The 11,881-nt window shown below is 39.9% G+C and overlaps 1 protein-coding gene across 1 annotated transcript; it reads right to left on the bottom strand.

The window, feature by feature from the left end:
• Positions 1–4,756: 4,756 nt before the first annotated feature.
• LOC135587641 (leucine-rich repeat receptor protein kinase HPCA1-like) lies at positions 4,757–9,834 on the bottom strand. The gene is made up of 19 exons (XM_065079269.1): positions 9,446–9,834; positions 9,212–9,335; positions 9,069–9,140; positions 8,883–8,957; positions 8,716–8,787; positions 8,474–8,635; positions 8,278–8,352; positions 8,129–8,200; positions 7,951–8,022; positions 7,810–7,878; positions 7,657–7,731; positions 7,504–7,575; positions 7,273–7,407; positions 6,702–7,180; positions 6,461–6,616; positions 6,226–6,365; positions 5,891–6,110; positions 5,568–5,803; positions 4,757–5,474 (listed from the first exon to the last, which is right to left on the bottom strand). The coding sequence occupies exons 1-19, from the start codon at positions 9,531–9,533 to the stop codon at positions 4,971–4,973; spliced, it is 2,898 nt and encodes a 965-aa protein (XP_064935341.1). The 5' UTR covers positions 9,534–9,834; the 3' UTR covers positions 4,757–4,970.
• Positions 9,835–11,881: the final 2,047 nt, after the last annotated feature.

The following is an 11,881-nucleotide window of genomic DNA, read 5'->3' as shown; positions in this document are numbered from 1 at the left end:
AGAAATAGCTAGGGTATTTATAGGCCCCAAATGGATTCAAATTTGGAGCCCAAAATTCAAACCCCCGAAATTTTAAGGTACGGGTGGTACCATCGCCTACAGCCTGATACTAGGTGGTACCAGTGCCTAAATAGTCTTAGAGATTGAGTCTGGGTGTTACCATCGCCCAGACTGGTGGTACCATCGCCTGATATAGTCTCGGAGACTGTGCTATGACGGTTTCACTTGTTTGGTCGGGCCTTTCTCTTAGCCCAATACAACCCAAACTTAGTCCAACTATCCCTTAATTGGGTTGGCCCAATTTTAACCCCTATTATGTGTTAACTATGAATTTTAAGATATTTACTAAGCTAAATAAAGTCCATAAGTCTAGGTTTCTTCCAGCGAGCTTCCGGCGATCTTTCGGCGAACTTTCGATGATCTCTCGGTAATGTTCCAGCGGACTCCCGGCAAGCTCCTGGACTTCATGATGATCTTTTTGGCAAGTTCTGATGAGCTTCTTTGGCAAGCTCTAGGACTTCTCGGTCAATTCCGATAGAACTTCTAACGAACACCAGACATCCGGCGAACTCTCGAACTCCCAACGAAATCGCATTCTTGACTCTGGGACTTCATTTTGCTTTATGCCTTGCTATCGTAGTTAATCCTGTATATATAAAACACACTTCAATCTAGACAATTATTACTAAACATGAATCATGTTGTCCGGCATGTCATTGGTCCATCGACGATTCGTCCGATTCTTCAATGCATCATCCTCTCTTACGGCCTATTGCTCAATCGGCCAGTTGACCTCCGCAACTCCGATTTCCTTGGCGTAATTTTCGCTCTTCTTAGCCCAATGCCCGAATCCATAGCCCGAAGCCTTCTGTTAATACGTCATCCGATCCTCCGGCTAGATGTCCAATCTTCTGACATGTTCCACTAGCCCAACATGATTCTTCCTGTTTTAATTGTCTCATCCTGATCGAAGCATCCTGCATCACTCAAAACGTAGATCAATTCATAAACACTTATCAATTTGTTTCATCATCAAAATCTGAGATTCAACACTTACTTGTCTATTGCTTCTATTGCTTTCACTACATATGCGAACAAGATTTCAAGTTATTTTTCCAAGATCGGTTTTAATCATACAAGAATATTTTTCAAACCGACGTGATTTATCCATATCACCCCATTCTTAGTTCTAACTTGATCCTAACACTCCATCATATGAATAGGTATATAGTACAATAGTATATATGGTTATATCGATGTCGCTCTCGAGTAACATATGATCAGAATTATTTAGGATTTATTTTTAAAGGCGAATCAGTCTCATTATCGTGATCTCATCACGATCTGATTCTCATTGCATAGATCCATGTACATCACAATATATATATATATATATATATATATATATATATATATATATATATATATATATATATATATATATATATATATATATATATATAGAAAATATCATAATAATAATTAGCAAAAAGAGTCTGTATCATATCACAAATGTCATCACTCACATGATTAGCTTATAAGGCATCTATGACTAGCACTAATAAGAGCCAATGAGAGATTATTGGGTAGAGATCTACTAATTCAAGAGGCTTAGGTAGTTAGATGGAGATCTAGTATCTAATAGGGCAGGATCCATTATGATTAGGTTGATAGGGGGACCTCTATAAATAAGAGGGAACTGAATGGCCATAGGCTAAACTCATTTTGGCTGCTACCTTCTATACTCCTCGCTCCCTCTCCTCCTCAGCTAACAACCCCTGTTTGGGGCGTGTGGATAGCAAGAAGGGCCGACCCCTTCTTGATCGCATGGTGCACATGAAAAAAGAGGATTATGCAATAATTTATGGATCACTACTAAAGAAGAAGACAGTTGATCTCCTTTATCCTCTCCCACAGATCTATATGATTTCAAAGATATGCAATTTACTTAGGTAACACATCTTTCATATACATGTAATTTTTTGATTTTGTGATTTTTGCATACCAATCTTCGCACAACGATAAAATCTTTTTCTATAGAAAATCTATAATTTTATTTTTTATTTTTCCGCTGTGTATGTAACGATGTCCTAGATTTTTCAATATCATATAGTACCATCACTTAGGCCTAGCCTTACCATCGGCCCAAACTAGTTTATGCCACTAGTTTGGTCATCTAATAGGTCTAGTTTGGACCAACTTTAAGCCCAATAGCTTTTATGATAAGTTATCTTTATTTCGACTTAATACCAACTCAAACTAATTTAACATGACCTTGATCAAGACCTTGATAAATCAACAACTCATCTAGTACTTATAAAAAAAAACAACTCATCTAGTACATTTTCGAAGTTTTTGACATGTTGTCCACTATTTCGTCGTATCATCCAATTTTTCATCACTTTGTCCGACATATCGCTCTATCCTAAGACATATCAACTTTGCCACATTCAATCATTTAATATGATATTTGATTCTTTCAATATAATATCCTAACACTTTAGCACGAAGTTCATTCTCTAACATATGGATTAATCCTTGACTTGATGTTTAATTTTTATCATTACATTTTTTAGGTACAACATCTGATATATGGGACATCTGTCTTTGATGGTCTAAGTCTATAATCAAATATCTCATATTTATCTTAAAAATATATTAATTTATCAAATTTATCTATTAAATTTATCATTAAATTTTAGAATTTAATATTCCCCCTCACGAGGGAAACCAATAAAAAAAAAAATTGAAGAGAGAAGATAGCTTCCGTGAACAGCTCCTGTACCAAAAGGGCGCGAAACTGTGTTGGAAGCGTCGCATATTGGATCCGACTGGTGTTGAGTTGAGGTGACCTACTGGGCTAAAACAGGCTATCGATTTTGACCCCGCGACATGTAGGCCAGGTCATCGTTCTCACTGGAGGATGGGTCTAAAACCCTAGTAGGCGAAGCAGAGGTGGTCAGAGTAGGTTGGGGATGGGCAGAGGAAGAACAAAAGCTAGTTTTGTGACTGACCTGGCCACATTTGAAGCAAATGTTTAGCAAGTTTTCAAATGCCACCAATTGGAAAAACTGAGACGGGCCCTCCTTGATCCAAAGACCTTAAGGAAGGGGACGAGACAAGTCAAAAAGGATGCAAACCGTCACAAATTTACCTCTCGTATGTGAGAGGGTGACTTTCATCTATCTTGAGGAATTGTCTTATTTTGGAAGCTATTAGATAGAGAATGTTGGGGCTAAAGCATTTATAGAGGAAGGCCAAGGAACTGAATTTAGGTAGAGATTATTTTTATTTTTTTCTAAGAGAGGTTGAAAAGTAGGCTTTCAAGGGATTAGAGTCGAGGCTCGTCCTTTGATAAACCAAAGTCTACCAAACAAGACATGGAGTATTTTTGTTTCCAAATTGAAGCGAACAAAAAAAAAGAAACCATTTGCAAGGTCGACTATCAGAAATTAAGAGGGTAAGCCCTAGAGCTTACGGAGAGAAGTTCGTAGAAAATCTAAAGGAGGGATTTTGCCTAGAAACTTACTATGGAGGGGGAGTTTCTCATCGATTTTTGGTTAAGGGATAGTTCCGCAAGGTCAAGCTTGAGGAATAGGGAGGATTGAGACTAAATTCTCTATAGTTTGGTCTCTAGAGTGGGATCTGGGCGCCAGGCACCCACCCCATGAGCTCTCTGGAAGAGGCCACCCCACAAAGTTGGGTTGGACGGCTCCACAGAGGACGAGATGTGGGGAAGAGAGTCGATCGAGCCTTACGGAAGTACAATCGAGTCGGAGGCAATCGAGACAGCAACCTGCTTTGGGTGAGAGGAACCTAGTTTCGATCCATGAAGAGCGATGGGTGGGGAGTGCTTTAGACAACACACCAGATGGTGGGGGATCTCTTTGTGCTAGAGGAGCATAGGATGACGAGGAAGGCCGATTTGGAAGAGGGGCAAAGGGAGTGGGGTCGGGGGGTCTCATCCGTTGGTACATCTATTGTTATGCACCGTGTTGTGTTTGTTTCTTTCCTTTATTCATATATTGAATGAGCATGTTACATAGATAATGATTATATGTGTATACGAGCTAAATTACATGAGATTGACACATAACCATTGTATCTTATTCCTTGAACATGAATTTCATAAGAATTTGTAAGCTTATCAAATGATTTATATTATTTCAGAGTATTTATTACACAAAATTTCAATACAAATTTAATTTATGCTCTTTTATCATAATCACTGTGTACGGAATTTTCATGATGAAATAATTGGTGTTGTTTCATTAGTATTATATTTTGTTATTGAAGTTATACTTATGAGTTTGAGATTCTATGGTATTTCTGACTCAACATGTTGCTAAAATTTTCAGAGTAATTACATCCCAAGAAACTTTAATATCAATTGTTATGATGGATATGAAATTTATATAGAATATATAACTAAGAAAAACCCAAAAAGAAAAGAAAGCTAGCTCTGTATTATGGACGAGAAGTGAGTTTTTGGGGATTCATCCAAATGGTAACAATTCGACTTCTACAAATGGTTTAGTAGAACGTGAACATTCGGTATTTCTTTTTCTTTCTTCGTTTACTCCCTCTCTTCACCTTTTCTCTTCTGCATTGTTTCTTTCGAACTCCCTTTTTGTCTTAATTTTGTTTCGCAATCTTCTGAAATTAATTCTTTCTGTTGAGAACTCCCTTCAGTTTGCTTCCAACGAGGAAGAACAGAAGAGAAAAACACTGGCAATAAATTCCTTGACTAAATATGTATTCACTAACAAATTGTTTGCATCAATACTGCCATAATTCTGAATGCAAATCAATCAAGTATTATTGTGAAATTTTGGTCCTCCTGAATTGAAGTTACATACATACATACAGCACTGCACTGCACTGCACTGCCTGGTTTCGCGCGCTTGCACCCAACAAATTAATGCACAAAATGTATGACGAAACCAAAACAAAAGAATGCCAAATTCCCACTACTTGGGTTCAATCCTCGCTGAGTACGCCCCGCTGTACTCAAACGCGCTGCTGCTCTCCTCGTTTCTACTTTTCATGTTGTCATGATAGGGATGACGAGGAGCTCCCATCGCTTTCCCAAATTCTGTGGCCGACGAGGATGCGGAGCTCGGCTGCGTGTTCAATCCATTACTCTGCAGTATTGTCTCGATTTCCTTCACCACCTCATTCATCGTCGGCCGGTCGGCAGCTGATTCCTCCACGCAACGTATCGCCAACCGAACAAACCTCCGAAGCCCTGTGAGGTTTCCCACGTCTCGTATAGCAGGATCCATCATCTCCCTGAGGCCGTAGTACTCTTCGTCGTAGTTGTCGACCGCATTCCTAATTTCGCGGACGATGTATTTGCCCTTCTCTATTGGTTGCCTGGCTGTGATCAGCTCAAGCATGACCACACCAAAGCTGTACACATCACTCTTCTCCGACAGCTGCTGAGTCATGTAGTACTCTGGATCCAGGTAACCCTGCAATAGTTGAACCAAGCGATGCATTAGCTGAGCTGAGAGATGCAAAAGTTTGGTGAATGCATGGGAAATAGTTCAGAGACGGACTCTCACCAACGTTCCTTTAACTTGGGTGGAAACATGTCCCTTTCCGCTGTCCGATACTAGTTTTGACAGGCCAAAATCTGCAACCTTTGCATTCAAACTTTCATCCACAAGGATATTGGTGGACTTGACATCTCTGTGAATTATGGGTGGATCAGCTAACTCATGAAGATAAGCTAATCCTCTGGCTGAGCCCAGTGCGATTCGTAGTCTCTTCTTCCAATCCAACTGTCTGCCACTTCTCCCTGCAGATTACGAGAGAAAAGGAAGGCCAGGTTATTAATGGTAGATGATTGGATCAGGTTCCTTTGAGAAGTGGCCGTGTTGCAGACCTGTCAAGTTCTCCCTTAATGTTCCATTGGGAATGTATTCGTATACCAGCATCTGTTCCCCTTGTTCGAAACAAAAACCTACAAGGTCTACCAGATTTTTGTGGTGAACCCTAGAGAGCAGTTCGATCTCTGTCTTGAATTCTAGCGCTCCTTGCATGGATCCTTGCTGCGCCCTCTTGATTGCAACCATCTGCCCACTCGAAAGAATTCCTCTGTAGACCTGGAAAAGAAGTCACAAAGTTCATTGCTTTCTCCTTGGTTCAATCTTTTCTCGAATGAATTCAGGCAGAAAGTTTTCTTTAGAGAACCATTGATGTAGTTGTTGATTGATGTACCTTTCCATAGCCCCCAGAACCGATTTCATTGGCGTCTGAGAAATTGTTGGTGCATTTCTTGATCTCGTCGAAAGGAAACCATCTTGCTCCTTTGAGTTGCGGTGCGCTACCATCGTCTTTACCACCGGCTCCCCATGAAGCTGCAAAGTCGAGGAAACGTCATCTATGGTGCCATCCAACACTATTACTTACCTAACATCTTGTTCACAATCTCCTGCTGGGAAAGGAAAATTACCGAAAGGCCTGCTCTGTTCAATAGCTCTTTTAGCCTTTTGCTTTTGTAGATAGGCATAGATCCCAACACAAACAAGTCCAATAACAAGTATGATGCAGCCGGCGGCTATTCCAGCAATAGCGCCTGTACTTATTGTCGTCTTTCCACTCTTCCCACCTGTGAATATTAAGTTACTTCAGCAAATTTAATCCACAACAAGGCAGCGTTCAGGTTCGAAGTCGGAGGAAGTGTGGATTGATACCTGAGAAGGTGTACGGGAATGCTAGGAAATAATATGGTCCAAAAATGTCAGGAGGTTTGTAGGTTTGGTTGCTCAGATAAAACCCAATTCTTTGGATCTCTGACCGGTTGAAGTACATTCCACTCGAAGGGAACAGCGCCAGGTTGAGTTGAATGTAGTTATCACTGTTGAGGAAGAGGTCGGAAATGTATACGGAACTTGGAGCAAGTCCAAGTTTAGTCCGCAGACTCGTCTCCAGCTCTTGGAACAAGGTGGCATTCGTCAGATCTCGGAAGGAGGGTGCTCTGAAAACCATCAATCCTTGATATGGATAGGCACAGGAACAGCTCCGAGGGTTAAGTTTCTGCTCCGAGGAGCATGATGTAGAACCACCGCAATTGGCTAAACTGGTGGAGTACGGCGTTTCTGCTTGTTGCTGCAGGAGGCAATAACTTTTGGTGTTTTCGGCGGAAGAACTGCACAGAGGATTTCCATACAGTCTGCAGTTGTCGAGCAACAAAAGAGAAACATGAAATCATGCTTGCGTATGAGTCCGTGAAGAATACGAAAGAACTTTTCGAGATGAACTCACATTAGAGTTTTGGTGAAACTGGATGTTAGCACGACCTCATCGATGGAATTGTTCCTGAAATTTACTAGCTGTAGTTGTGGACTGATGATGCTGCCCATGTTCAGTGTACCATTGAATCTATTATTATCAAGCAACCTGTTGAATGTATGAGCTGATGAGATTTCTATACGAGGGGAATGCTAGAAGAAATGTTCCTTATAGGATTCGATTGGAACTTGTTAATGAACTCACACTTGCTGCAATTGAGGCAAGCTGAATAAACCTTGCGGAATTTGGCCAAAAAGCCCTCCAGATTCTATGACTCTGCAAATGGACCAACAATGATGTCTCAGCTCCCTTGACTTAATTCCAAGCAAAAGCGCAGAATGTGGTAAGGAGACTCACAAGGTGGTGAGAGATTCTACTGTGGTGAACCACCCCGGAGCTTCTGAAGGACTGAAGGAGTTGTTGCTCAAGTCACTGTACCACACATCAAGCAAGGGATAAGTCGAGGAAGTTTATGTTGGTCGGTAGCAGAGCTACACAATGGTTGCTTACACATAATTGAGGTTGTTCATTCCTGTCAGATTCGGCAGCGATCCAGTTAATTGATTGTTTGCCAAGTTCCTGCAAGAAAAGGAAACAGCGAGTGTGTCAGCAGCCCGTGATGGATTCGCCGCCAATGATATCATCACTTACAGTTCATTGATGCTTGTGAGATTGTTAATGTCGGATGGAACAGGACCTCCCAAAGCATTATTGTCAAGCCGACTGTTGGAAGAAGAAGATAGCACAGCACGTGAGATCAAAAGATTCCAACCCTTCAAGCGGTCGATAAAGAAAGGCAAAGAAAACATCATCAGTCCACGTCACTTACAGAACCTCGAGCGTTTTCACCAGTTGTACCGAGGATGGAATCGGACCAGTAAATTTATTCGAGTCGAAGAGTCTGCCAGAGATCACGATTGCAGTCCTTTGAAACTAATGGGAGGCGATCAGTACAAAAGACTCAAAATCCAAACTTACATGTGTATCAGTGTCATCTCGGAGCTGAAGAGTTGTTCTGGAATTTCTCCTGATAACTGGTTCTTGTTGAAGTGACTGCGAATCAACCGGAACAGTAACTCGTATCATTTATTCATCATGTTCTGGTCAACCCAGTTGCAACGCACAACCAGATTAATCCTTCTCTTCGATGGAAGTAGATTGAGCCATTACTTACAAGTGCTTGGTGTTGAGGAGCCGGTCCAGGCCCGGTGTCGCGTTGACCGAGATAGGGAGAGATCCAATCAACTGGTTGTCTGCCAGATCTAGCCAATACAGATTAGAGAGGAGACCCAGTGAAGCTGGAATCCTGCCGCTGAACTTGTTTGAATTCAGAGCCCTGGCGAGTTTGATTGATAGCCAATTATGACATTCGAAGAACAACGATGGAATTGTGTAAAACAAAAAGGGAACGCTTACAAGAAGGAGAGCAGTTTCAAGTTGCCTAATTCCTCTGGGATTTTGCCATTGAAGCTACAGCCAGCCAAGATCCTGGTAAGTGGAACAACACAAGTATCAGCCAATTCATTACGTGTCAAACTAATAGGAATCGGTTTTCAGTATTTGGGAGTCCGTTCCGTGCTTACAAAGTGGTGAGCTTCTTCAGGTTCCCAATATTTGGAGTGAGTAGCCCACCGAGATCTCCGTTGTACGACAGATCCCTGCAAATAGATGTGCTATTAAGTGAGATTTATGCATACTACTGAAAATGTTGCAACGTCATTTGCAATCACAGGTTTAATCAGAATTTGGTTTAGGAGAAGACAACGTACAAGGATTGCAACTCCGTGAGTTGGCTTATGTCGCTGCTTAATGTACCTTTGATTCCCATCGTGGACAGTCTCCTGCAATGACCACAGCTTAAGCATATGGAAGGGAGATCTCGACAAGGAGGTCAGGTTTGCAGCAAACTCACAGTGAGGTCACCCTGGAGGCGTCGCAGAAAACTCCTTCCCATGGCGAACCACAGGGATCACTCGACTGCCCCCACGTTGGTGGAGCATCCTTCCAATCACTCAGCATGGATCGCAGAGCGGCAGCTGCACATTTCTTTCTCATCAACATAAGAAATCAAAGAGGAATGTTTTCTGCAATCCATTCTGAGAGTTCATACGACCAGAGAAGATGCTGCAGCAGCACGAGAACTTACCATCCTGGGGATCGGTGTCGCAGGAACCAAGACGAAGATGACCTGTAAGGATCATGAACACGAGCAAAAGGCCGGAGACGGTGCCCATGTCGGAAGGCCAGCGAAGTCACCGGCGAGTGATCGATCACCCTCGATATCACAAGGCCTCGGTTATGTCAGATCCAACAACCATAACCCGCAATAATTCTCCTCTCTTTTCCACGCCTTAGTAGCTGAGGAACAATTGATGAAGATGGAAGGAAGGTTGGACTTGTCTTGGAAGCCATTCTATCATGTGAAATAAGATCGATTTGATTCCCTAAGCACCATGCAAGAATGAGGTAATGGGGATTGGACTCGTTGCCATTTCTCGGGGTTTGAACAAGGAAGCTGCGCGTGCTGTTTGAATGGTTCCAGGGGTGTTTCATCTATTTGTTATCGTTGAATGGGTGGTTGGGTGGAGGACCCCGCTATGAACAATTCTTCCCTGTCACCCAATAACTTGTACCAACTGCCTCTTTGCAAATGGATATAATCTTGTTTAGTTGTTGGAAAGAAGCAATCGGAAGAGTTGCCAGATGAGCGCAGCATTCTCTGCACTGACTTGGTAAAAGTCAACTCTTAGCAGCTGGCTCCTAGTTGGTCATATTTGCGTCGGTCAACGCCTGGGGGGTGGTCTTATTAATTCAGGATAAACACAAAGCACAAGAAACTGCTGAGGCCATCATCAAATGAAAGATTCAATCTCCTCTCTTTGACCACTCTTCTCTAATTTCTTTTTAATTTTTTTTGACGGACGATTTTTCTACAAAAGTTTTTTTTTAAAGTTTTTTTTTCAAAAGGTGCCCTTCTTTTAGTTTTCCTGGACAATGTCCTCTAATTTAAAAAAATCTAAAATACCCTTTATCAATTCTTTCTATTAATTTTTTTCATTAGTTTTAAACCAATACGGTGCTTTTATTTAGCTCATCTATAGTATATTTTAATAATATTTTTATTAAGATATTAAAAATAAAAAATTATTAAAAAAATACTATAAATGACATCATATTATATCTATTATTTGTCATTACTCGTAGACCATTACGATACCATATTTTTAAGTTTGTAGTTAGTTTAATTAAGATTATGAGTCGATTTAGATCATATACGATGTTTTTAAGTAGGATTTGTAGTGTTTTTATTATGATTATTAAAATATTAAAATAAGTTAATTTTTATTTATATTTGGGTGATATTATTTTTAAATTATTATAATTACCTATTTAGATCCTACTATGATATATTATATGATTTCTGATGTGTTTTGACTCCATTTGACTCACTTATAGTGTTTTCTAATAACATTATAGTATTTTAATTGTGGTATTAAAAATATTATAAAACTATTAAAAATAAATATTTTAAAGTTACTAGAAAAATACTATAATTATCATCATATTGTATCTTTTTAGTTGTTATTGTTCATACGCCATTACGGTACTAAATTCTCAGGCTTGAAGTTGATTAGATTGATATATTGAGTCCATTTATATCATTAAAATATTTTTAAAATAATCTTTTTATTGTGGTGATCAAAACACTATAATGAATGGGAATAATATAATCAACTTTCTTAGGGCAATTTGAATACCATTTGAATTAAGATGCAACGTTTATGTTTATGAAAAACCAAAAGAACAAGCACCTTTTATGAAAAGCTCAAAAAAGATTTTTAAAAGGAAAATCGCCGTTCTCTCATTCCAAAATTATATGGAAGGATTTCATGATTATATGGGGATGGAGATTTCTTGAATAGACATCAACACATATAATGCGAGACATTTTTTTTTGTTTTCGGATTTTTGTGTGATAAGTATAGAATTTCTAGATTTTGAGAAATATATCTATTATTTATCATTTCAAGATTTCAAAATTATTTATTATTTTTTATGATATATATATTGTTGAATCTCGGATTTTGACGATAAAATCAATTAATGAATTTATGATCTAATTTATGTTTTGTGTTGTGTAAGACTAACTTCAATCAGAAAAGACAAATTGATTAAAGCAAGAGGAATCAGATGTTGGGTCGGAGTGAAACATGTTAGAAAATTGGACGCCGAGCTGGAGGATCAATCAATGTGCCGATAGAAAGACTTCGTGTCGTGAGTTTGAGCATCGGTCGAAGGACCGAACATTGCACTAAGGAGATCGTAAGTTACGAGAGGTCAACATGCCGATTGGGCAATACGCCAAAGGAGAGGACGATGCGCCAAAGGATCGGACGAAATGCTAGATGAACCAATGACATACCGGATAGCATAAAATTCTAACCTTATAATTAGTTGATTTAATTAAGTTGGTTTCGAGTGTAACCATACCAACTCAATTAAGGGCCTATTGGGCCTGATTGAGACTGTTTTGGGTCAAGTGGAAAGCTCATTCGGTCACCGAAGGTTAGTAAGAATTACT

Source organism: Musa acuminata, chromosome BXJ1-8 (assembly GCF_036884655.1).
Source record: "Musa acuminata AAA Group cultivar baxijiao chromosome BXJ1-8, Cavendish_Baxijiao_AAA, whole genome shotgun sequence".
Taxonomy (NCBI): Eukaryota; Viridiplantae; Streptophyta; class Magnoliopsida; order Zingiberales; family Musaceae; genus Musa; species Musa acuminata.
Note: the sequence above shows the minus strand (reverse complement) of the source record. Positions and strands in the feature narration are given on the sequence as shown.

What these genes read in the sequence shown, in the direction of transcription:
- LOC135587641 (XM_065079269.1), bottom strand. Translation starts at nt 9,533, where the DNA reads ATGGGCACCGTCTCCGGCCTTTTGCTCGTGTTCATGATCCTTACAGGT. An exon ending in CGACACCGATCCCCAGGATG is followed by an intron (nt 9,336 to 9,445) that starts GTAAGTTCTCGT and finishes AGAAATGTGCAG; the next exon opens with CTGCCGCTCTGCGATCCATG. An exon ending in ATGAACAACCTCAATTATGT is followed by an intron (nt 7,732 to 7,809) that starts GTAAGCAACCAT and finishes TGTGTGGTACAG; the next exon opens with TGACTTGAGCAACAACTCCT.